Source organism: Anomaloglossus baeobatrachus, chromosome 4 (genome assembly GCF_048569485.1).
Source record: "Anomaloglossus baeobatrachus isolate aAnoBae1 chromosome 4, aAnoBae1.hap1, whole genome shotgun sequence".
Taxonomy (NCBI): domain Eukaryota; kingdom Metazoa; phylum Chordata; class Amphibia; order Anura; family Aromobatidae; genus Anomaloglossus; species Anomaloglossus baeobatrachus.
Window position 1 is genome coordinate 706,673,744 of NC_134356.1, and position 27,591 is coordinate 706,701,334.

The following is a 27,591-nucleotide window of genomic DNA, read 5'->3' on the forward strand; positions in this document are numbered from 1 at the left end:
TCCGCTCGCTCTTCTATCTATCTCCGCTTACTCTCTTCTTACTGCTGCTTATCTCCGCTCGCTCTTCTGTCTATCTCCGCTTACTCTCCTCTTACTGCTGCTTATCTCCGCTCGCTCTTCTATCTATCTCTGCTTACTCTCCTCTTACTGCTGCTTATCTCCGCTCGTTCTTCTGTCTATCTCCGCTTACTCTCTTCTTACTGCTGCTTATCTCCGCTCGCTCTTCTATCTATCTCCGCTTACTCTCTTCTTACTGCTGCTTATCTCCGCTCGCTCTTCTATCTATCTCTGCTTACTCTCTTCTTACTGCTGCTTATCTCCGCTCGCTCTTCTATCTATCTCCGCTTACTCTCTTCTTACTGCTGCTTATCTCCGCTCGCTCTTCTGTCTATCTCCGCTTACTCTCTTCTTACTGCTGCTTATCTCCGCTCGCTCTTCTATCTATCTCTGCTTACTCTCTTCTTACTGCTGCTTATCTCCGCTCGCTCTTCTATCTATCTCCGCTTACTCTCCTCTTACTGCTGCTTATCTCCGCTCGTTCTTCTGTCTATCTCCGCTTACTCTCCTCTTACTGCTGCTTATCTCCGCTCGTTCTTCTGTCTATCTCCGCTTACTCTCTTCTTACTGCTGCTTATCTCCGCTCGCTCTTCTATCTATCTCCGCTTACTCTCTTCTTACTGCTGCTTATCTCCGCTCGCTCTTCTATCTATCTCTGCTTACTCTCTTCTTACTGCTGCTTATCTCCGCTCGCTCTTCTATCTATCTCCGCTTACTCTCTTCTTACTGCTGCTTATCTCCGCTCGCTCTTCTGTCTATCTCCGCTTACTCTCTTCTTACTGCTGCTTATCTCCGCTCGCTCTTCTATCTATCTCTGCTTACTCTCTTCTTACTGCTGCTTATCTCCGCTCGCTCTTCTATCTATCTCCGCTTACTCCCCTCTTACTGCTGCTTATCTCCGCTCGCTCTTCTGTCTATCTCCGCTTACTCTCCTCTTACTGCTGCTTATCTCCGCTCGTTCTTCTGTCTATCTCCGCTTACTCTCTTCTTACTGCTGCTTATCTCCGCTCGCTCTTCTGTCTATCTCCGCTTACTCTCTTCTTACTGCTGCTTATCTCCGCTCACTCTTCTGTCTATCTCCGCTTACTCTCTTCTTACTGCTGCTTATCTCCGCTCACTCTTCTGTCTATCTCCACTTACTCTCTTCTTACTGCTGCTTATCTCCGCTCGCTCTTCTGTCTATCTCCGCTTACTCTCCTCTTACTGCTGCTTATCTCCGCTCGCTCTTCTGTCTATCTCCGCTTACTCTCCTCTTACTGCTGCTTATCTCCGCTCGCTCTTCTGTCTATCTCCGCTTACTCTCTTCTTACTGCTACTTATCTCCGCTCGTTCTTCTGTCTATCTCTGCTTACTCTCTTCTTACTGCTGCTTATCTCCGCTCGTTCTTCTGTCTATCTCTGCTTACTCTCTTCTTACTGCTGCTTATCTCCGCTCGCTCTTCTGTGTATCTCCACTTACTCTCTTCTTACTGCTGCTTATCCCCGCTCACTCTTCTGTCTATCTCCACTTACTCTCTTCTTACTGCTGCTTGTCTCCGCTCGCTCTTCTGTCTATCTCCGCTTACTCTCTTCTTACTGCTGCTTATCTCCTCTCGCTCTTCTGTCTATCTCCGCTTACTCTCTTCTTACTGCTGCTTATCTCCGCTCGTTCTTCTGTCTATCTCTGCTTACTCTCTTCTTACTGCTGCTTATCTCCGCTCGTTCTTCTGTCTATCTCTGCTTACTCTCTTCTTACTGCTGCTTATCTCCGCTCGCTCTTCTGTGTATCTCCACTTACTCTCTTCTTACTGCTGCTTATCCCCGCTCACTCTTCTGTCTATCTCCACTTACTCTCTTCTTACTGCTGCTTATCTCCGCTCGCTCTTCTGTCTATCTCCGCTTACTCTCTTCTTACTCCTGCTTATCTCCGCTCGCTCTTCTGTCTATCTCCGCTTACTCTCTTCTTACTGCTGCTTATCTCCTCTCGCTCTTCTGTCTATCTCCGCTTACTCTCTTCTTACTGCTGCTTATCTCCGCTCGCTCTTCTGTCTATCTCCGCTTACTCTCTTCTTACTGCTGCTTATCTCCGCTCGCTTTTCTGTCTATCTCCGCTTACTCTCTTCTTACTGCTGCTTATCTCCGCTCGCTCTTCTGTCTATCTCCGCTTACTCTCTTCTTACTGCTGCTTATCTCCGCTCGTTCTTCTGTCTATCTCCGCTTACTCTCTTCTTACTGCTGCTTATCTCCGCTCGCTTTTCTGTCTATCTCCGCTTACTCTCTTCTTACTGCTGCTTATCTCCGCTCGCTCTTCTGTCTATCTCCGCTTACTCTCTTCTTACTGCTGCTTATCTCCGCTCGTTGTTCTGTCTATCTTCGCTTACTCTCTTCTTACTGCTGCTTGTCTCCGCTCGCTCTTCTGTCTATCTCCGCTTACTCTCTTCTTACTGCTGCTTATCTCCGCATGTTCTTCTGTCTATCTCTGCTTACTCTCTTCTTACTGCTGCTTATCTCTGCTCGTTCTTCTGTCTATCTCCGCTTACTCTCTTCTTACTGCTGCTTATCTCCGCTCACTCCTCTGTCTATCTCCGCTTACTCTCTTCTTACTGCTGCTTATCTCCGCTCGTTCTTCTATCTATCTCCGCTTACTCTCTTCTTACTGCTGCTTATCTCCGCTCGCTCTTCTGTCTATCTCCGCTTACTCTTTTCTTACTGCTGCTTATCTCCGCTCGTTCTTCTGTCTATCTCTGCTTACTCTCTTCTTACTGCTGCTTATCTCCGCTCGCTCTTCTGTGTATCTCCACTTACTCTCTTCTTACTGCTGCTCTTCCCCGCTCGCTCTTCTGTCTATCTCCGCTTACTCTCTTCTTACTGCTGCTCTTCCCCGCTCGCTCTTCTATCTATCTCTGCTTACTCTCTTCTTACTGCTGCTTATCTCCGCTCGCTCTTCTGTCTATCTCCGCTTACTCTCTTCTTACTGCTGCTCTTCCCCGCTCGCTCTTCTATCTATCTCTGCTTACTCTCTTCTTACGGCTGCTTATCTCCGCTCGCTCTTCTGTGTATCTCCACTTACTCTCTTCTTACTGCTGCTTGTCCCCGCTCGCTCTTCTGTCTATCTCCGCTTACTCTCTTCTTACTGCTGCTTATCTCCGCTCGCTCTTCTGTCTATCTCCTCTTACTCTCTTCTTACTGCTGCTTATCTCCGCTCGCTCTTCTGTCTATCTCCGCTTACTCTCCTCTTACTGCTGCTTATCTCCGCTTGCTTTTCTGTCTATCTCCGCTTACTCTCTTCTTACTGCTGCTTATCTCCGCTCGCTCTTCTGTCTATCTCCGCTTACTCTCTTCTTACTGCTGCTTATCTCCGCTCGTTCTTCTATCTATCTCCACTTACTCTCTTCTTACTGCTGCTTATCTCCGCTTGCTTTTCTGTCTATCTCCGCTTACTCTCCTCTTACTGCTGCTTATCTCCGTTTGCTTTTCTGTCTATCTCCGCTTACTCTCTTCTTACTGCTGCTTATCTCCGCTCGCTCTTCTGTCTATCTCCGCTTACTCTCCTCTTACTGCTGCTTATCTCCGCTCGTTCTTCTGTCTATCTCCGCTTACTCTCTTCTTACTGCTGCTTATCTCCGCTCGCTCTTCTGTCTATCTCCGCTTACTCTCTTCTTACTGCTGCTTATCTCCGCTCGTTCTTCTATCTATCTCCACTTACTCTCCTCTTACTGCTGCTTATCTCCGCTTGCTTTTCTGTCTATCTCCGCTTACTCTCCTCTTACTGCTGCTTATCTCCGCTTGCTTTTCTGTCTATCTCCGCTTACTCTCTTCTTACTGCTGCTTATCTCCGCTCGCTCTTCTGTCTATCTCCGCTTACTCTCCTCTTACTGCTGCTTATCTCCGCTCGCTCTTCTGTCTATCTCCGCTTACTCTCTTCTTACTGCTGCTTATCTCCGCTCGCTCTTCTGTCTATCTCCGCTTACTCTCTTCTTACTGCTGCTTATCTCCGCTCGTTCTTCTGTCTATCTCCGCTTACTCTCTTCTTACTGCTGCTTATCTCCACTCGTTCTTCTATCTATCTCCGCTTACTCTCTTCTTACTGCTGCTTATCTCCGCTCGCTCTTCTGTCTATCTCCGCTTACTCTCTTCTTACTGCTGCTTATCTCCGCTCGTTCTTCTATCTATCTCCGCTTACTCTCTTCTTACTGCTGCTTATCTCCGCTCGTTCTTCTATCTATCTCCGCTTACTCTCTTCTTACTGCTGCTTATCTCCGCTCGTTCTTCTGTCTATCTCCGCTTACTCTCTTCTTACTGCTGCTTATCTCCGCTCGTTCTTCTATCTATCTCCGCTTACTCTCTTCTTACTGCTGCTTATCTCCGCTCGTTCTTCTATCTATCTCCGCTTACTCTCTTCTTACTGCTGCTTATCTCCGCTCGCTCTTCTGTCTATCTCCGCTTACTCTCTTCTTACTGCTGCTTATCTCCACTAGCTCTTCTGTCTATGTCCGCTTACTCTCCTCTTACTGCTGCTTATCTCCGCTCGCTCTTCTGTCTATCTCTGCTTACTCTCTTCTTACTGCTGCTTATCTCCGCTCGCTCTTCTATCTATCTCTGCTTACTCTCCTCTTACTGCTGCTTATCTCTGCTCGCTCTTCTATCTATCTCCGCTTACTCTCTTCTTACTGCTGCTTATCTCCGCTCGCTCTTCTGTCTATCTCCGCTTACTCTCCTCTTACTGCTGCTTATCTCCGCTCGTTCTTCTTTCTATCTCCGCTTACTCTCTTCTTACTGCTGCTTATCTCCGCTCGTTCTTCTGTCTATCTCCGCTTACTCTCTGCTTACTGCTGCTTATCTCCGCTCGTTCTTCTGTCTATCTCCGCTTACTCTCTTCTTACTGCTGCTTATCTCCACTAGCTCTTCTATCTATCTCCGCTTACTCTCTTCTTACTGCTGCTTATCTCCGCTCGCTCTTCTGTCTATCTCCGCTTACTCTCTTCTTACTGCTGCTTATCTCCGCTCGTTCTTCTGTCTATCTCTGCTTACTCTCCTCTTACTGCTGCTTATCTCCGCTCGCTCTTCTGTCTATCTCTGCTTACTCTCTTCTTACTGCTGCTTATCTCCGCTCGCTCTTCTATCTATCTCTGCTTACTCTCCTCTTACTGCTGCTTATCTCTGCTCGCTCTTCTGTCTATCTCCGCTTACTCTCCTCTTACTGCTGCTTATCTCCGCTCGTTCTTCTATCTATCTCCGCTTACTCTCTTCTTACTGCTGCTTATCTCCGCTCGTTCTTCTATCTATCTCCGCTTACTCTCTTCTTACTGCTGCTTATCTCCGCTCGTTCTTCTGTCTATCTCCGCTTACTCTCTTCTTACTGCTGCTTATCTCCGCTCGTTCTTCTATCTATCTCCGCTTACTCTCCTCTTACTGCTGCTTATCTCCGCTCGTTCTTCTATCTATCTCCGCTTACTCTCTTCTTACTGCTGCTTATCTCCGCTCGTTCTTCTGTCTATCTCTGCTTACTCTCCTCTTACTGCTGCTTATCTCCGCTCGCTCTTCTATCTATCTCCGCTTACTCTCTTCTTACTGCTGCTTATCTCCGCTCGCTCTTCTATCTATCTCTGCTTACTCTCCTCTTACTGCTGCTTATCTCTGCTCGCTCTTCTGTCTATCTCCGCTTACTCTCCTCTTACTGCTGCTTATCTCCGCTCGTTCTTCTATCTATCTCCGCTTACTCTCTTCTTACTGCTGCTTATCTCCGCTCGCTCTTCTGTCTATCTCCGCTTACTCTCTTCTTACTGCTGCTTATCTCCGCTCGCTCCTCTGTCTATCTCCGCTTACTCTCTTCTTACTGCTGCTTATCTCCGCTCGCTCATCTGTCTATCTCCGCTTACTCTCTTCTTACTGCTGCTTATCTCCGCTCGCTCTTCTGTCTATCTCCGCTTACTCTCTTCTTACTGCTGCTTATCTCCTCTCGCTCTTCTGTCTATCTCCGCTTACTCTCTTCTTACTGCTGCTTATCTCCGCTCGCTCTTCTATCTATCTCCGCTTACTCTCTTCTTACTGCTGCTTATCTCCGCTCGCTCTTCTATCTATCTCTGCTTACTCTCCTCTTACTGCTGCTTATCTCTGCTCGCTCTTCTGTCTATCTCCGCTTACTCTCCTCTTACTGCTGCTTATCTCCGCTCGCTCTTCTGTCTATCTCCGCTTACTCTCTTCTTACTGCTGCTTATCTCCGCTCGTTCTTCTGTCTATCTCCGCTTGCTCTTTTATCTCCAATTACTATCTTTTTTTTACCTCATCATATCTCTGCTTGCTTTCCTCTTTCCTTTACTTATCACCACTCACTCCCCTCCTGTCGCTACTTCTTTCCCTCTTCTTATTTCTACTCCGTCCCCTCTTGTGTACTTGTGTCACGGTCGTCTCTCTGCTTTATGAGAATAGTGACAGAGTCAAGACTTGAGAGTCATTTTCCATTCTTGACTCTTCATATTAGGCTACTTTCACACTTGCGTTGAACGGCATCCGTTGCATTGCGTTGTGTGACGGATGCAACGGATGCATTGCATATAGTGGCACAACGGATGCAACGGATCGTAGAAAATAACGCAATCCGTTATAGTTTTTTTTTCTTGACTTTACACATCTGGGCATGCGCAGTTGTGTAAAGACGGATACGTTACTGGAATCCGTCAACTGACGGATTCTAACGGAATCCGCCACCACATGCGTCCATTATAAAAACAACGGACGCCGATGGATTCTGCAGGTTGCGTTTTTTTACACTCTGCTAAGCGCAGAAAAACGATACATGCAGCGTTCCATTCGCCATGCGGATGCAACGCAGCGTCGACTGACGGATGCAACGCAAGGCCATCTGTTGCTATTCGTAGCTAATAGAAGTCTATGAGGAATAAAACGGTTTCCTGTAATGGTTACTGTAATTCCTCAAGGCGGTGGATAGCAATGGATGCTGTTCAACGCAAGTGTGAAAGGAGCCTTAAATGGGTTTTTTTTTCCAATGGCAGTTGGAGGGTTAATGTCCGTATTTCTTGCCAGCAAACAGACTGATTACCAGCTCAGATGTTTCTGGTTTGGGATCATTCCCAGTCCCTTTATATATCCTCTGCTACCAGCAGAGGGTGCTGGTTGTTTGTTGTTTTTTTTATTTATTTATTATTTGGATGCTGGGCCTGGAGGTTGAAGGAGCTGCTAAAGTTGTTTTGGTGGCTGTAGTCTTGGTGCTGACTGAAGCAGTCTGTTGTTGTGTTTACCCCGTGTCTGTCTTCCTTCCGTGGTGTGTTGATTCAGAACAACGGTGGGGCTAGTGTCCCTTACCTGCCCACTCCCTAGCCAAGGTCTATTGTTGGCTCACTCAGGGCTTCAGGTTCCTGCTTGGTAACAGGTGAGGAACCTGTATAGGGACTGGCTAGGAGTGCAGGGTACAGTGGCAGGTAAGTGGAGGAGGTGTCCATCTTCCCTCTTGTCAAGGGAGAAATTTGGGTAAGACTGCTAATGGAGTCTTTGTTCAGGGCACCAGAGGCATGGGGCCAAATTAGCTATCTGTACAGATATAATGAGACTCAATAATCAATGAACATAGGACATGTTCTCTGATTGAGCTCAGGCTTGCGTCTGAACTCGTGTATTCAATGGATCAGATGTTAGTATTACATTTCAACCTTCAGACATGTACACAATTATCAATCTGTCTTATCTCACATATCAAAACAGTACAGGGAGGTGCGTAGGGACATAGAAACCCACATTTCATCCCACAGATGACACATTCCTCCTTTGTGTGAAACTACTGATAAGCATGATTGCTTTCTCTGTTCATTGTTTACACATATGTTCACTCATCCTTGGTTTAACCCTTTCTTGAACATACAGGTTAGAATCATATTATGGCGTCTGTGTAATTGTCATATAGACACACAGATAATTATGCAACTACATCTATATTTTGATTATTTACATACACAGATAATCTTATTACTTTTGAACAAACAATCTGTAGCGCAGACTACCTTCACACTCTCATTAGTCCTAGGCCCCACCGTTGTTAGTGTCCCTGATGTAATACTTGTTTGTTGTGGTGTTACCTTTGTTATGTGTTATGGCTCATGTCGGACTCTCCCCTACTCCACGCTGTGACAACTTGTCTGTGCTTGCTCCCCTCCTACCACTGCTTCTCTGATTGGTCCTTGTCTCCTGTTGCTTCCCTCCTACCACCACCTATCTCTGCTCACTCTCCTGTTCCCGCTACTCATCACCGCTCGCTCCTCTCTATCTTCCCTTTATCTCTGATCGCTCCCTTCTTACCTCCACTTGTCTCCTCTCGATCTCCTTTTTCCTCCCTTTATTTCCGCTAGCTCAATGCTTATCTCTGCTAACTCCCTTTCACCAAATCCTATCTCCTCTCTCTCTCTCCCCTCTTACCTCTGCTCATCTCCACAAGCTCCCCTCTAACTTCCGCTTATCTCCGCTTGCTCCCTTATTATCTCCACTTATCTAACCTCACTGGCCTCTTTCTTCCGCGTATCTCCACTTGCTCCCCTCTTACTTCTGTTTATCTCCACTTGCTCCCCTCTAAGGGGTACTTTGCACGCTGCAACATCGCTAGCCGATGATAGCGATGCCAAGCACGATAGTCCCCGCCCCCGTCGCACATGCGATATCTTGTGATAGCTGCCGTAGCGAACATTATCGCTACGGCAGCTTCACACGGACTACAGATTTACCTGCCCTGCGACGTCGCTCTGGCCGGCGACCCGCCTAGGTCCTAAGGGGGCGGGTCGTGCGTCGTCACAGTGATGTCACACGGCAGGCGGCCAATAGAAGCGGAGGGGCGGAGTTGAGCGAGACATAAACATCCCGCCCACCTCCTTTCTTCCGCATAGCCGGTGGACGCAGGTAGGAGATGTTCCTCGCTCCTACGGCTTCACACACAGCGATGTGCGCTGCCGCAGGAACGAGGAACAACATTGTATCTCCTATTGGTGCGACAATATGGAAATGTCCGACACTACACAGATCACCGATTTACGACGCATTTGTAATCGTTTATCGGTGCATCTAGGCTTTACACGTTGCGAAGTCGTTACTCGCGCCAGATGTGCGTCACTTTCGATTTGACCCCGAGAATATCGCAGTATCGATGTCGCAATGTGTAAAGTACCCCTAACTTCCATTTTCTGCTGCTCTCTCCCCTCTGACCACCGCTTACCTCCATTTGCTCACTCCTTATTTCCGCTCGCTCTGCTCTTTCTTTTACTTATCTCCGCTCGCTCTTCCTTTGCTTATCTCTGTTCGCTTTTCTCATACCTCCGCTTATCTTCACCAACTCCCATCGTACCACCGCCTTATCTCCGCTTGGTCCACTCTTTCCTCCATCAGCTCCCTTTTTACCTTGGCTTATCTCCACTCACTTCGCTCTTTCCTCCCATCATCTCCACTCACTCCCCTCATATTGCCACTTATATCTGCTCGCTCTCATCTCTCCTTTTTATTTCCCCTCACTCCCTTCTTGCCGCTTATCTCTGTCCACTTCCCTCTTTCCTTCCTTTATTTCCACTCTCTCCTTTCCCTCATTTACCTCTGCTCAGTCCCCTCTATCCTTTGCTTTTTTTCGCTCGCTCCTCTCTTCGGCTTTTCTCCACTAGTTCCCTTTCCTTTGCTTATCTCCACTCGCTCCTCTTTTTCCTCTTTATAGCTCCTCTTGCTTCCCTTCCCTTTATCTCCACCCATTCCCATATATCCTCCATTTATTTCTTCAGCGCTCTATTGGGAGACCCAGACGATTGGGGTATAGCTACTGCCCTCTGGAGGCCACACAAAGCACTACATTAAAAGTGCAAGGCCCCTCCCCCTCTGGCTATACCCCCCCGTGGTATCACGGGTTCTCCAGTTTTAGCTTTGTGTGCGAAGGAGGTCAGACATTCCATGCATAGCTCCACAGATTTTAGTCAGCAGTAGCTGCTGACTATGTCGGATGGAAGAAAAGAGGACACATATAGTGTTCCCAGCATGCTCCCTTCTCACCCCTGGATGGTGTTGTAAGGTTGAGGTACCTATTGCTGGTACAGGGCTGGAGCCTGACATGCTGTTTTCCTTCCACATCCCCTTGTAGGGCTCTGTGGAAGTGGGATCCTGCCGGCCTCTCAGCTCTGATGCCGGGCTCCATCCACAGACCCATTAGAACCTGATGGATTCGGAGCAGGAGTACGATCAGGGACAGGGCCCTGCATCTTACAGGTACTCTGTGTCCCCGGCAGGCACAGACACACTCCGGGCTGGCTGGGTGTTATAGTGCGCCGGGGACCGCAACGTGGAGTTGGTGTCCCTGCAGATTACTGGGGGATTGTATGTGTTTGGGAACGCAGCGCCGACCCCCTCTGGACCGGGCGGCGCTGCTGTGACTTGTGGTGCGCCGGGGATCCGCCGTCCGCGCTTTTACGGCGGCGGCGGTTATAACTTTAGTCCCCGGCTTTTTGGGCCTAGGACGCCGGCAGCTCCGTTTCGTTCCCGCCCCCACCCTGTCATTCAGGGTAGGGGAGAGACGCTGTTCGCAAGCAGCGACGAGGGCTGGAGCCTGATTTACATGCTCCAGCCCTCTCACTTGGCACAGAGGGAAGCAGGCTTCCCGCTCTTGGCCAGGAACGCCCAGGGCCCGCCCCCCTTCCTCTCTCGAGACGCCGGCAGCCATTACATGCATGCCTGGCTGGAGGAAGGACGCAAGGCTCTGGGAGACCTGGACTAGGGGCTATCTGGCGACCACACACCCGCTTTTTAAGCGGGCGGTAAGCGATTTTTCTGTGCTGGTCCCTCTAGTGCCTCACTGTGTGTCAGTGTACTGGATACAGTTATATAGATATTGTATTTCTTGCACTGTGAGGTGCGCTTCTGGCTGCATATCCCAGATCGGTCTGTGGAAGCAGCAACATGTCATCCTCAAAACGCAAGGCGGCCAAGGCAAAAAGGGCTGTGTATACTGCGTGTGCTGCATGTGGGGCTAATCTACCAGCAGGCTCTGATGACCCCCATTGTGTGCAATGCTCCGACCCGGTGCTGCTTCGCCAGCCGGAGTCAGGAGAGGTAGCGACCCAGGCTGAGACGCTTGTAAGTTCTGCCCCGGTGACAGGGACGGACTTTGCAGTTTTTGCAGATAATATGTCTGTATCTATGGCAAAAATCCTTGAGACCTTGCAATCTATGCATGGGGCTCAGTCTCTGGGCACGGCGAGGCCTCTGTCCTCAGGTCCCCCTTACTTGGAATGTATCCAGCCCACAGGGGGGTCCCCGGCTTCACAGGCCGAGGATTATGACTCAGATGATGGCCCCAGCCACCCTAAGCGAGCTCGCTGGGAAAGACCCTCGACGTCTTCACACTGCTCAGGGTCTCAGCGCAATCAGTCTCCCTGTGATGTGTCTGATGAGAGTGATCAGGAATCCACTCCTGGAACCCCTCTCAACCTGGATACCCCGGATGGGGATGCCATGGTAGACGACCTTATCTCAGCCATCAATAGGCTGTTGGATATTTCTCCCCCAGCCCCTTCAGCAGAAGAGGCGGCTGCGGAGCAGGAAAAGTTTCGTTTCCTTTATCCCAAGCGTAAATTGAGTGCTTTGTTAGATCACTCTGACTTCAGAGAATCAATCCAGAAGCACGACGCTCACCCAGAAAGGCGTTTCTCTAAACGATCTAAAGATACGCGTTTCCCTTTCCCCCCTGAGGTGGTCAAGCGCTGGACACAGTGTCCAAAGGTAGACCCCCCGATTTCCAAACTTGCAGCTAGATCCATAGTTGCAGTGGAGGATGGCGCTTCACTTAAAGATGCCAATGACAGACAGATGGACCTTTGGTTAAAATCTGTCTATGAAGCTATAGGCGCGTCGTTTGCTCCGGCATTCGCAGCCGTATGGGCACTCCAGGCTATTTCAGCTGGCTTAGCAAAAGTGGATGCTATCATGCATCCAGCAGTGCCGCAAGTGGCGCACCTTACCACGCAGATGTCGGCGTTTGCGTCTTACGCTATCAATGCGGTCCTAGAATCTACCAGTCGCACCTCAATGGCGTCCGCCAATTCGGTAGTTTTGCGCAGAGCCTTGTGGTTAAAGGACTGGAAAGCAGATGCTGGTTCCAAAAAATGTTTAACCAGTTTGCCTTTGTCTAGAGAGAGACTGTTTGGCGAGCCATTGGCTGACATCATTAAGCAGTCCAAGGGTAAAGACTCCTCTTTACCACAACCCAGAACACCCAAACCTCAGCAGAAAAAGTGGCAGCAGAGGTTTCAGTCCTTTCGAGGTTCGGGCAAGACACCATTTACCTCGTCCAAAGGGACTCAGAGGACGCAAAGAAACGCAGATTCGTGGCGGACTCACACACGCCCCAAGAAAGCAAATGGAGGTACCGCTTCCAAAGCGGCTACCTCATGACTTCCAGCCCCCCCCCCCCCCGCATCGCCGGTCGGGGGCAGGCTCTCCCGCTTTTCCGGCATTTGGATGTCACAGGTCAAAGACCGGTGGGTGACGGACATTTTGTCTCGCGGGTACAGAATCGAGTTCAATTCTCGTCCTCCAGCTCGGTTCTTCAGAACCTCCCCACGTCCAGACCGAGCAGATGCTCTGCTGCAGGCGGTGGATTCCCTAAAAGCGGAAGGAGTGGTTATCCCAGTCCCTCCTCAGGAACAAGGGCAAGGGTTTTACTCCAATCTCTTTGTGGTTCCAAAAAAGGACGGCTCGTTCCGTCCTGTTCTGGACCTAAAACGGCTCAACAAACATGTGCACGCCAGGAGGTTCCGGATGGAAACCCTCCGCTCTGTCATTGCCTCAATGTCCAGAGGAGACTTCCTTGCCTCAATAGACATCAAAGATGCTTATCTCCACGTGCCAATTGCTACAGAACATCAACGTTTTCTACGTTTTGTGATAGGAGACGACCATTTTCAGTTCGTAGCTCTTCCATTTGGTCTGGCGACAGCCCCACGGGTCTTCACCAAGGTCATGGCGGCGGTGGTAGCAGTCTTGCACTCTTAGGGACACTCGGTGATTCCTTACCTAGACGACTTATTGGTCAAAGCTCCCTCTCAGGAGGCATGCCAACTCAGCCTGAATGCTACGCTGGAGACTCTACAGTCTTTCGGATGGATCATCAACTTTCCAAAGTCGATCCTATCACCGACTCAGTCACTAACGTATCTTGGCATGGAGTTTCATACTCTAGCAGCGATAGTGAAGCTTCCGCTGGACAAGCAGCGGTCACTACAGACAGGGGTGCAATCTCTCCTGCAGGGCCAGTTGCATCCCTTGCGGCGCCTCATGCATTTCCTAGGGAAGATGGTGGCAGCCATGGAAGCAGTTCCCTTTGCGCAGTTTCATCTGCGCCCACTTCAATGGGACATTCTCCGCCAATGGGACGGGAAGTCAACGTCCCTGGACAGGAAAGTCTCGCTTTCCCAGACGGCCAAAGACTCTCTACAATGGTGGCTCCTTCCCACATCATTGTCTCAGGGAAGATCCTTCCTGCCCCCATCCTGGGCAGTAGTCACGACAGATGCGAGTCTGTCAGGGTGGGGAGCAGTATTTCTCCACCACAGGGCTCAGGGGACGTGGACTCCGCAGGAGTCCACCCTTCAGATCAATGTTCTGGAGATCAGAGCAGTGTATCTTGCTCTACTGGCCTTCCAACAGTGGCTGGAAGGAAAGCAGATCCGAATCCAATCGGACAACTCCACAGCGGTGGCATACATCAACCACCAAGGAGGGACGCGCAGTCGGCAAGCCTTCCAAGAAGTCCGGCGCATTCTAATGTGGGTGGAGGACAGAGCATCCACCATATCCGCGGTTCACATCCCAGGCGTAGAAAACTGGGAAGCAGACTTCCTCAGTCGCCAGGGCATGGACGCAGGGGAATGGTCCCTTCACCCGGACGTGTTTCAGGAAATCTGTCGCCGCTGGGGAGTGCCGGACGTCGACCTACTGGCATCCCGGCACAACAACAAGGTCCCGGCATTCATGGCGAGGTCGCGCGATCAAAGAGCTCTGGCGGCAGACGCCTTGGTTCAAGATTGGTCGCAGTTTCAGCTCCCATACGTGTTTCCGCCTCTGGCGCTCTTGCCCAGAGTGCTACGCAAGATCAGATCCGAGTGCAGCCGCGTCATACTCGTCACTCCAGACTGGCCGAGGAGGTCGTGGTATCCGGATCTGTGGCATCTCACGATCGGTCGACCGTGGTCACTGCCAGACCGACCAGACTTACTGTCCCAAGGGCCGTTTTTCCATCAGAATTCTGCGGCCCTGAACCTGACTGTGTGGCCATTGAGTCCTGGATCCTAGCATCTGCTGGATTATCTCAGGGAGTCATTGCCACAATGAGACAAGCTAGAAAGTCGAATTCGGCTAAGATCTACCACAGAACGTGGAAGATTTTCTTGTCCTGGTGCTCTGCTCAGGGAGTGTCTCCCTGGCCATTTGCATTGCCCAAGTTTCTTTCCTTCCTGCAATCGGGGTTAGAAAAGGGCTTGTCGCTCAGCTCCCTTAAAGGGCAAGTTTCGGCACTATCCGTGTTTTTTCAGAAGCGTCTAGCACGTCTTCCTAAGGTGCGCACGTTCCTGCAGGGGGTCTGTCATATTGTGCCCCCGTACAAGCGACCGTTAGATCCATGGGATCTGAACAGGGTTCTAGTTGCTCTCCAGAAGCCGCCCTTCGAGCCTCTGAAGGAAGTTTCCTTTTCTCGGCTGTCGCAGAAAGTGGCGTTTCTTGTTGCAATCACATCGCTTCGGCGAGTGTCTGAGCTGGCAGCTCTGTCATCTAAGGCTCCCTTCCTGGTGTTCCACCAGGACAAGGTTGTGCTGCGCCCCATTCCGGAGTTTCTCCCTAAGGTCGTATCCTCTTTTCATCTTAATCAGGATATTTCCTTGCCTTCTTTTTGCCCTCATCCGGTTCACCGGTATGAAAAGGCCTTACGTTTGCTAGATCTGGTGAGAGCACTCAGAATCTACATTTCCCGCACGGCGCCCATACGCCGTGCCGATGCACTTTTCGTCCTTGTCGCTGGTCCGCGCAAGGGGTTGCAGGCTTCTAAAGCCACCCTGGCTTGATGGATCAAAGAACCAATTCTAGAGGCCTACCGTTCTGCGGGGCTTCCGGTTCCTTCAGGGCTAAAAGCCCACTCCACCAGAGCCGTGGGTGCGTCCTGGGCATTACGTCACCAGGCTTCGGCTCAACAGGTGTGCCAGGCAGCTACCTGGTCCAGTCTGCACACTTTCACCAAGCATTATCAGGTGCATACCTATGCTTCGGCGGATGCCAGCTTAGGTAGAAGAGTCCTGCAGGCGGCAGTGACACCCCCGTAGGGGAGGGCTGTTTTGCAGCTCTAACATGAGGTATTTATTTACCCACCCAGGGACAGCTTTTGGACGTCCCAATCGTCTGGGTCTCCCAATAGAGCGCTGAAGAAGAAGGGAATTTTGTTACTTACCGTAAATTCCTTTTCTTCTAGCTCTTATTGGGAGACCCAGCACCCGCCCTGTTGTCCTTCGGGATGTTTTTTTGTTGTTTGCGGGTACACATGTTGTTCATGTTGAACGGTTTTTCAGTTCTCCGATGTTATTCGGAGTTAATTTGTTTAAACCAGTTATTGGCTTCCTCCTTCTTGCTTTGGCACTAAAACTGGAGAACCCGTGATACCACGGGGGGGTATAGCCAGAGGGGGAGGGGCCTTGCACTTTTAATGTAGTGCTTTGTGTGGCCTCCAGAGGGCAGTAGCTATACCCCAATCGTCTGGGTCTCCCAATAAGAGCTAGAAGAAAAGGAATTTACGGTAAGTAACAAAATTCCCTTCTTCCGCCCATTGCCCTCTGTCCTCCTTTTATCACAGCTTACTTCCCTCTTTCCTCACATAATTTCCACTAGATAGCCTTTCCTCCCTTTTATCTCTGCTCGCTCCCCTCTTTCCTCCCTTTATCTTCACTCGCTCCCCTCTTTCCATTGCTTATCTCTGCTCGCTCTCCTCTTTCCTCTCTTCATCTTCACTCGCTCCCTTTTTTCCGTTGCTTATCTCTGCTCGCTTCCCTCTTTCCTACCTTCACTTCGCTTGCTCCCCTTTTTCCTGTTTATCTCTGCTCTCTCCCCTCTTTCCTCCCTTTATCTCCACTCGCTCCCCTCTTTCCGTTGCTTATCTCCGCTCGCTCCCCTCTTTCGTCCCTTTTATCTCAGCTCGCTCCCCTCTTTCCTCCCTTTATCTTCACTCTCTCCCCTCTTTCCATTGTTTATCTCTGCTTACTCCCCTCTTTCCGTTGCTTATCTCTGCTTGTTCCCCTCTTTCCTCCCTTTGTCTTCACTCACTCCCCTCTTTCCTCCATTTTATCTTTGCTCGCTCCCCTCTTTCCGTTGCTTATCTCAGCTCGCTTCCCTCTTTTCTCCCTTCACTCCGCTCGCTCCCCTTTTTCCTCTTTATCTCCGCTCGCTTCCCTCTTTCTCCCTTTACTCCGCTCGCTCCCCTCTTTCCGTTGCTTATCTCCGGTCGCTTCCCTCCTTTCTCCCTTCACTCCGCTCGCTCCCCTTTTTCCTCTTTATCTCTGCTCGCTTCCCTCTTTTCTCCCTTCACTCCGCTCGCTCCCCTTTTTCCTCTTTCTCTCCACTCGCTTCCCTCTTTTCTCCTTTCACTCCGCTCGATCCCCTCTTTCCGTTGCTTATCTCCGCTCGCTTCCCTCCTTTCTCCCTTCACTCCGCTTGCTCCCCTTTTTCCTTTTTATCTCCGCTGGCTTCCCTCTTTTCTCCCTTCACTCCGCTCGCTCCCCTTTTTCCTCTTTATCTCCGCTGGCTTCCCTCTTTTCTCCCTTCACTCCGCTCGCTCCCCTTTTTCCTCTTTATCTCCGCTCGCTTCCCTCTTTTCTCCCTGCACTCCGCTCGATCTCCTCTTTCCCCAGTCTGACCAGTCACTTGTAGAGTGAGGTCAGTGTCTCTTCCACCATGAGTCATGTTACTCTGGGGTGGGCTGTGCCTCTGCTGTCACCCTGTCAGTCACCCGCTCTCCTGCAGACTGTGCGTCCCTCTCGCCCTCCTCCAGTTTCCGTGCAGTTGGTGCCTTTGCCCGGTGCCCGCTCTGCATCGCCCTCCCCCACAGCCATTACTTTTCTCCTTACAACAAGGTCAGTGAAGGATTTATCTGAATATTCTGCAGCCAGAACGGAGAAACAACGATGCCCTCTGGAGGATTCCAGCCCATCGATGGGGGGCAGGTAAATACAAGGGGGTGAGAAGAAAAAACGGGGGTCACCACCGGAGATGGCGTTTGACTGATGGCTTCTGTCTTACAGCAGGTTGTCCGCTCCGGAATCACAAAAACTCTGGTTCTGTCCGTCTTCACCGCCATCCTGGGCTCATTCCAATTTGGATACAACATCGGAGTCATTAATGCCCCTCAAAAGGTGGGTGACAGCGGGAGAACGGGTCATAAGGTGATGTCTGGTGTACAGGACGTGGTATGGGGCAGTGAATGATGGGATACATGGGGTCATACATACACGTTGATGTCTGGTGTACGGGACGTGGTATGGAGTAGTGTATGCTGGGATACATGAGGTCATACATACACAGTGAGGTCTGGTGTACAGGACGTGGTATGGAGCAGTGTATGATGGGATACATGGGGTCATACATACACGTTGATGTCTGGTGTACGGGACGTGGTATGGAGTAGTGTATGCTGGGATACATGAGGTCATACCTATACGGTGATGTCAGGTGTACAGGACGAGATATGGAGCAGTGTATGATGGGATACATGGGGCCATACATACACGGTGATGTCTGGTGTACGGGACGTGGTATGGGGCAGTGAATGATGGGATACATGGGGCCATACATACACGGTGATGTCTGGTGTACAGGACGTGGTATGGAGCAGTGTATGATGGAATACATGGGTCATACATACACGGTGATGTCTGGTGTACGGGACGTGGTATGGGGCAGTGAATGATGGGATACATGGGGTCATACATACACGGTGATGCCCAGAGTACAGGACGAGGTATGGAGCAGTGTATGCTGGGATACATGGAGTCATACATACACGGTGAGGTCCAGTGTACAGGACGTGGTATGGAGCAGTGTATGATGGGATACATGGGGTCATACATACACGGTGAGGTCCGGTGTACAGGATGTGGTATGGAGTAGTGTATGATGGGATACATAGGGTCATACATATACGGTGATGTCAGGTGTACAGGACGTGGTATGGAGCAGTGTATGATGGGATACATGGGGTCATACATACACTGTGATGTCTGGTGTACAGGACGTGGTATGGAGCAGTGTATGATGGGATACATGGGGTCATACATACACTGTGATGTCTGGTGTACAGGACGTGGTATGGAGCAGTGTATGATGGGATACATGGGGTCATACATACACGGTGAGGTCCAGTGTACAGGACGTGGTATGGATCAGTGTATGATGGGATACATGGGGTCATACATACACGGTGATGTCCGGTGTACAGGACGTGGTATGGAGCAGTGTATGATGGAATACATGGGGTCATACATACACGGTGATGTCCGGTGTACAGGACGTGGTATGGAACAGTATATGATGGGATACATGGAGCCATACATACACGGTGATGTCCGGTGTACAGGACATGGTATGGAGCAGTGTATGATCGGACACATGGGGTCATACATACACAGTGATGTCCAGTGTACAGGATGTGGTATGGAGCAGTGTATGATGGGACACATGGGGTCATACATACACAGTGATGTCCAGTGTACAGGATGTGGTATGGAGCAGTGTATGATCGGACACATGGGGTCATACATACACAGTGATGTCCAGTGTACAGGATGTGGTATGGAGCAGTGTATGATCGGACACATGGGGTCATACATACACAGTGATGTCCAGTGTACAGGATGTGGTATGGAGCAGTGTATGATCGGACACATGGGGTCATACATACACAGTGATGTCCAGTGTACAGGATGTGGTATGGAGCAGTGTATGATGGGATACATGGGGTCATACATACACGGTGATGTTCGGTGTACAGGACGTGGTATGGAGCAGTGTATGATCGGACACATGGGGTCATACATACACGGTGATGTCCAGTGTACAAGACGTGGTATAGAGCAGTGTATGATGGGATACATGGGGTCATACATACACAGTGATGTCCGGTGTACAGGACGTGGTATGGAGCAGTGTATGATGGGATACATGGGGTCATACATACATGGTGATGTCCAGTGTACAGGATGTGGTATGGAGCAGAGTATGATGGGATACATAGGGTCATACATACACGGTGAGGTCCGGTGTACAGGACGTGGTATGGAACAGTGTATGCTGGGATACATGGGGTCATACGTACACGGTGATGTCCAGTGTACAGGACGTGGTATGGAGCAGTGTATGCTGGGATACATGGGGTCATACATACACGGTGATGTCTGCTGTACAAGACGTGGTATGGAGCAGTGTATGATGGGATACATGGGGTCATACATACACGGTGATGTCCGGTGTACAAGACGTGGTATGGAGCAGTGTATGATGGGACACATGGGGTCATACATACATGGTGAGGTCCGGTGTACAGGACGTGGTATGGAGCAGTGTATGATGGGATACATGGGGTCATACATACACGGTGATGTCTGGTGTACGGGACGTGGTATGGGGCAGTGAATGATGGGATACATGGGGTCATACATACACGGTGATGTCTGGTGTACGGGACGTGGTATGGGGCAGTATATGATGGGATACATGGGGTCATACATACACGGTGATGCCCAGAGTACAGGACGAGGTATGGAGCAGTGTATGCTGGGATACATGGGGTCATACATACACGGTGAGGTCCGGTGTACAGGACGTGGTATGGAGCAGTGTATGATGGGATACATGGGGTCATACATACACGGTGAGGTCCGGTGTACAGGATGTGGTATGGAGCAGTGTATGATGGGATACATAGGGTCATACATATACGGTGATGTCAGGTGTACAGGACATTGTATGGAGCAGTGTATGATGGGATACATGGGGTCATACATACACAGTGATGTCAGGTGTACAGGACGTAATATGGAGCAGTGTATGATGGGATACATGGGGTCATACATACACGGTGAGGTCCAGTGTACAGGACGTGGTATGGAGCAGTGTATGATGGGATACATGGGGTCATACATACACGGTGATGTCCGGTGTACAGGACGAGGTATGGAGCAGTGTATGATGGGATACATGGGGTCATACATACACGGTGATGTCTGGTGTACAGGACGTGGTATGGAGCAGTGTATGATGGGTTACATGGGGTCATACATACACAGTGATGTCAGGTGTACAGGACGTGGTATGGAGCAGTGTATGATGGGATACATGGGGTCATACATACACGGTGAGGTCCAGTGTACAGGACGTGGTATGGAGCAGTGTATGATGGGATACATGGGGTCATACATACACGGTGATGTCCGGTGTACAGGACGTGGTATGGAGCAGTGTATGATGGAATACATGGGGCCATACATACACGGTGATGTCCGGTGTACAGGACATGCTATGGAGCAGTGTATGATTGGACACATGGGGTCATACATACACAGTGATGTCCAGTGTACAGGACGTGGTATGGAGCAGTGTATGATGGAATACATGGGGTCATACATACACAGTGATGTCCGGTGTACAGGACGTGGTATGGAGCAGTGTATGATGGGATACATGGGGTCATACATACATGGTGATGTCCAGTGTACAGGATGTGGTATGGAGCAGAGTATGATGGGATACATGGGGTCATACATACACGGTGAGGTCCGGTGTACAGGACGTGGTATGGAACAGTGTATGCTGGGATACATGGGGTCATATATACACGGTGATGTCCAGTGTACAGGACGTGGTATGGAGCAGTGTATGCTGGGATACATGGGGTCATACATACACGGTGATGTCTGCTGTACAAGACGTGGTATGGAGCAGTGTATGATGGGATACATGGGGTCATACATACATGGTGATGTCCGGTGTACAGGACGTGGTATGGAGCAGTGTATGATGGGATACATGGGGTCATACATACATGGTGAGGTCCGGTGTACAGGACGTGGTATAGAGCAGTGTATGATGGGATACATGGGGTCATACATACATGGTGATGTCTTCTGTACAGGACGTGGTATGGAGCAGAGTATGATGGGATACATGGGGTCATACATACACGGTGATGTCCGGTGTACAGGACGAGATATGGAGCAGTGTATGATGGGATACATGGGGTCATACATACACGGTGATGTCCGGTGTACAGGACGTGGTATGGAGCAGTGTATGATGGAATACATGGGGTCATACATACACGGTGATGTCCGGTGTACAGGACGTGGTATGGAACAGTGTATGATGGGATAAATGGGGTCATACATACATAGTGAGGTCTGGTGTACAGGACGTGGTATGGAGCAGTGTATGATGGGATAAATGGGGTCATACATACATAGTGAGGTCCTGTGTATAGGACGTGGTATGGACCAGTGTATGATGGGATACATGGGGTCATACATACACGGTGAGGTCCGGTGTACAGGACGTGGTATGGAACAGTGTATGCTGGGATACATGGGGTCATACATACACGGTGATGTCCAGTGTACAGGACGTGGTATGGAGCAGTGTATGATGGGATACATGGGGTCATACATACACGGTGATGTCCGGTGTACAGGTGTACAGGACGTGGTATGGAGCAGTGTATGATGGGAAACATGGGGTCATACATACACGGTGATGTCCAGTGTACAGGACGTGGTATGGAGCAGTGTATGATGGGATACATGGGGTCATACATACACGGTGATGTCCGGTGTACAGGTGTACAGGACGTGGTATGGAGCAGTGTATGATGGGATACATGGGGTCATACATACACGGTGAGGTCCGGTGTACAGGACGTGGTGTGGAGCAGTGTATGATGGGAAACATGGGGTCATACATACACGGTGATGTCAGGTGTACAGGACGTGGTATGGAGCAGTGTATGATGGGAAACATGGGGTCATACATACACGGTGATGTCTGGTGTACAGGACGTGGTATGGAGCAGTGCATGATGGGATACATGGGGCCATACATACACGGTGATGTCCGGTGTACAGGACGTGGTATGGAGCAGTGTATGATGGGCTACATGGGGTCATACATACACGGTGAGGTATGGTGTTCAGGATGTGGTATGGAGCAGTGTATGATGGGATACATGGGGACATACATACACGGTGAGGTCCAGTGTACAGGACGAGGTATATAGCACTGTATGATGGGATACATGGGGTCATACATACACGGTGATGTCCGGTGTACAGGACGAGGTATGGAGCACTGTATGATGGGATACATGGGGTCATACATACATGGTAATGTCCGGTGTACAGGATGTGGTATGGAGCAGTGTATGCTGGGATACATGGGGCCATACATACACGGTGATGTCCGGTGTACAGGATGTGCTATGGAGCAGTGTATGATGGGATACATGGGGCCATACATACACGGTGATGTCCGGTGTACGGGACGAGGTATAGAGCAGTGTATGATGGGATACATGGGGTCATACATACACGGTGATGTCCGGTGTACAGGACGTGGTATGGAGCAGTGTATGCTGGGATACATGGGGTCATACATACACGGTGATGTCCGGTGTATGGGACGAGGTATAGAGCAGTGTATGATGGGATACATGGGGCCATACATACACGGTGATGTCCGGTGTACAGGACTTGGTATGGAGCAGTGTATAATGGGGAAACATGGGGCCATACATACACGGTGATGTCCGGTGTACAGGACGTGGTATGGAGCAGTGTATGATGGGATACATGGGGCCATACATACACGGTGAGGTCCGGTGTATAGGACGTGGTATGGAGCAGTGTATGATGGGATACATGGGGTCATACATACACACACAGTGAAGTCCGGTGTACAGGACGTGGTATGGAGCAGTGTATAATGGGGAAACATGGGGCCATATACATACACGGTGATGTCCGGTGTACAGGACGTGGTATGGAGTAGTGTATGATGGGATACATGGGGTCATACATACACGGTGAGGTCCGGTGTACAGGACGTGGTATGGAGCAGTGCATGATGGGATACATGGGGTCATACATACAGGGTGAGGTCCGGTGTACAGGACGTGGTATGGAGCAGTGCATGATGGGATACACGGGGTCATACATACACGGTGATGTCCGGTGTACAGGACGTGTTATGGAGCAGTGTATGACGGGATACATGGGGTCATACATACATGGTGAGGTCCGGTGTACAGGACGTGGTATAGAGCAGTGTATGATCGGACACATGGGGTCATACATACACAGTGATGTCCAGTGTACAGGATGTGGTATGGAGCAGTGTATGATGGGACACATGGGGTCATACATACACAGTGATGTCCAGTGTACAGGATGTGGTATGGAGCAGTGTATGATCGGACACATGGGGTCATACATACACAGTGATGTCCAGTGTACAGGATGTGGTATGGAGCAGTGTATAATCGGACACATGGGGTCATAGATACACAGTGATGTCCAGTGTACAGGATGTGGTATGGAGCAGTGTATGATCGGACACATGGGGTCATACATACACAGTGATGTCCAGTGTACAGGATGTGGTATGGAGCAGTGTATGATGGGATACATGGGGTCATACATACACGGTGATGTTCGGTGTAGAGGACGTGGTATGGAGCAGTGTATGATCGGACACATGGGGTCATACATACACGGTGATGTCCAGTGTACAAGACGTGGTATGGAGCAGTGTATGATGGAATACATGGGGTCATACATACACAGTGATGTCCGGTGTACAGGACGTGGTATGGAGCAGTGTATGATGGGATACATGGGGTCATACATACATGGTGATGTCCAGTGTACAGGATGTGGTATGGAGCAGAGTATGATGGGATACATAGGGTCATACATACACGGTGAGGTCCGGTGTACAGGACGTGGTATGGAACAGTGTATGCTGGGATACATGGGGTCATACGTACACGGTGATGTCCAGTGTACAGGACGTGGTATGGAGCAGTGTATGCTGGGATACATGGGGTCATACATACACGGTGATGTCTGCTGTACAAGACGTGGCATGGAGCAGTGTATGATGGGATACATGGGGTCATACATACACGGTGATGTCCGGTGTACAAGACGTGGTATGGAGCAGTGTATGATGGGATACATGGGGTCATACATACATGGTGAGGTCCGGTGTACAGGACGTGGTATGGAGCAGTGTATGATGGGATACATGGGGTCATACATACACGGTGATGTCTGGTGTACGGGACGTGGTATGGGGCAGTGAATGATGGGATACATGGGGTCATACATACACGGTGATGTCCGGTGTACAGGACATGGTATGGGGCAGTATATGATGGGATACATGGGGTCATACATACATGGTGATGCCCAGAGTACAGGACGAGGTATGGAGCAGTGTATGCTGGGATACATGGGGTCATACATACACGGTGAGGTCCGGTGTACAGGACGTGGTATGGAGCAGTGTATGATGGGATACATGGGGTCATACATACACGGTGAGGTCCGGTGTACAGGATGTGGTATGGAGCAGTGTATGATGGGATACATAGGGTCATACATATACGGTGATGTCAGGTGTACAGGACATTGTATGGAGCAGTGTATGATGGGATACATGGGGTCATACATACACAGTGATGTCAGGTGTACAGGACATGGTATGGAGCAGTGTATGATGGGATAAATGGGGTCATACATACACGGTGAGGTCCAGTGTACAGGACGTGGTATGGAGCAGTGTATGATGGGATACATGGGGTCATACATACACGGTGATGTCCGGTGTACAGGACGAGGTATGGAGCAGTGTATGATGAGATACATGGGGTCATACATACACGGTGATGTCTGGTGTACAGGACGTGGTATGGAGCAGTGTATGATGGGTTACATGGGGTCATACATACACAGTGATGTCAGGTGTACAGGACGTGGTATGGAGCAGTGTATGATCGGACACATGGGGTCATACATACACAGTGATGTCCAGTGTACAGGACGTGGTATGGAGCAGTGTATGATGGAATACATGGGGTCATACATACACAGTGATGTCCAGTGTACAGGACGTGGTATGGAGCAGTGTATGATGGAATACATGGGGTCATACATACACAGTGATGTCCGGTGTACAGGACGTGGTATGGAGCAGTGTATGATGGGATACATGGGGTCATACATACATGGTGATGTCCAGTGTACAGGATGTGGTATGGAGCAGAGTATGATGGGATACATGGGGTCATACATACACGGTGAGGTCCGGTGTACAGGACGTGGTATGGAACAGTGTATGCTGGGATACATGGGGTCATACATACACGGTGATGTCCAGTGTACAGGACGTGATATGGAGCAGTGTATGCTGGGATACATGGGGTCATACATACACGGTGATGTCTGCTGTACAAGACGTGGTATGGAGCAGTGTATGATGGGATACATGGGGTCATACATACATGGTGATGTCCGGTGTACAGGACGTGGTATGGAGCAGTGTATGATGGGATACATGGGGTCATACATACATGGTGAGGTCCGGTGTACAGGACGTGGTATAGAGCAGTGTATGATGGGATACATGGGGTCATACATACATGGTGATGTCTTCTGTACAGGACGTGGTATGGAGCAGAGTATGATGGGATACATGGGGTCATACATACACGGTGATGTCCGGTGTACAGGACGAGATATGGAGCAGTGTATGATGGGATACATGGGGTCATACATACACGGTGATGTCCGGTGTACAGGACGTGGTATGGAGCAGTGTATGATGGAATACATGGGGTCATACATACACGGTGATGTCCGGTGTACAGGACGTGGTATGGAACAGTGTATGATGGGATAAATGGGGTCATACATACATAGTGAGGTCTGGTGTACAGGACGTGGTATGGAGCAGTGTATGATGGGATAAATGGGGTCATACATACATAGTGAGGTCCTGTGTATAGGACGTGGTATGGACCAGTGTATGATGGGATACATGGGGTCATACATACACGGTGAGGTCCGGTGTACAGGACGTGGTATGGAACAGTGTATGCTGGGATACATGGGGTCATACATACACGGTGATGTCCAGTGTACAGGACGTGGTATGGAGCAGTGTATGATGGGATACATGGGGTCATACATACACGGTGATGTCCGGTGTACAGGTGTACAGGACGTGGTATGGAGCAGTGTATGATGGGAAACATGGGGTCATACATACACGGTGATGTCAGGTGTACAGGACGTGGTATGGAGCAGTGTATGATGGGAAACATGGGGTCACACATACACGGTGATGTCTGGTGTACAGGACGTGGTATGGAGCAGTGCATGATGGGATACATGGGGCCATACATACACGGTGATGTCCGGTGTACAGGACGTGGTATGGAGCAGTGTATGATGGGCTACATGGGATCATACATACACAGTGAGGTATGGTGTTCAGGATGTGGTATGGAGCAGTGTATGATGGGATACATGGGGTCATACATACACGGTGAGGTCCAGTGTACAGGACGAGGTATGGAGCACTGTATGATGGGATACATGGGGTCATACATACACGGTGATGTCCGGTGTACAGGACGAGGTATGGAGCACTGTATGATGGGATACATGGGGTCATACATACATGGTAATGTCCGGTGTACAGGATGTGGTATGGAGCAGTGTATGCTGGGATACATGGGGCCATACATACACGGTGATGTCCGGTGTACAGGATGTGCTATGGAGCAGTGTATGATGGGATACATGGGGCCATACATACACGGTGATGTCCGGTGTACGGGACGAGGTATAGAGCAGTGTATGATGGGATACATGGGGTCATACATACACGGTGATGTCCGGTGTACAGGACGTGGTATGGAGCAGTGTATGCTGGGATACATGGGGTCATACATACACGGTGATGTCCGGTGTACGGGACGAGGTATAGAGCAGTGTATGATGGGATACATGGGGCCATACATACACGGTGATGTCCGGTGTACAGGACTTGGTATGGAGCAGTGTATAATGGGGAAACATGGGGCCATACATACACGGTGATGTCCGGTGTACAGGACGTGGTATGGAGCAGTGTATGATGGGATACATGGGGTCATACATACACGGTGAGGTCCGGTGTATAGGACGTGGTATGGAGCAGTGTATGATGGGATACATGGGGTCATACATACACACACAGTGAAGTCCGGTGTACAGGACGTGGTATGGAGCAGTGTATAATGGGGAAACATGGGGCCATACATACACGGTGATGTCCGGTGTACAGGACGTGGTATGGAGTGAGGTATGATGGGATACATGGGGTCATACATACACGGTGAGGTCCGGTGTACAGGACGTGGTATGGAGCAGTGCATGATGGGATACATGGGGTCATACATACA

At 50.0% G+C, this 27,591-nt stretch overlaps 1 protein-coding gene across 4 annotated transcripts in view; it reads left to right on the plus strand.

The window, feature by feature from the left end:
• Window positions 1-27,591, plus strand: part of SLC2A4 (solute carrier family 2 member 4) — a 322,167-nt gene that overhangs the window by 103,911 nt on the left and 190,665 nt on the right. The window contains exons 2-3 of one of the 4 annotated variants that reach the window (XM_075346784.1): window positions 17,174-17,263; window positions 17,342-17,452. In XM_075346784.1, the coding sequence (XP_075202899.1) occupies window positions 17,225-17,263; window positions 17,342-17,452 (150 nt within the window). In that variant the 5' untranslated portion in view covers window positions 17,174-17,224. Of the gene's footprint in view, window positions 1-17,072; window positions 17,264-17,341; window positions 17,453-27,591 lie in introns of those variants that run through there. The other 3 variants (XM_075346782.1, XM_075346783.1, XM_075346785.1) reach the window with 3 other exon arrangements.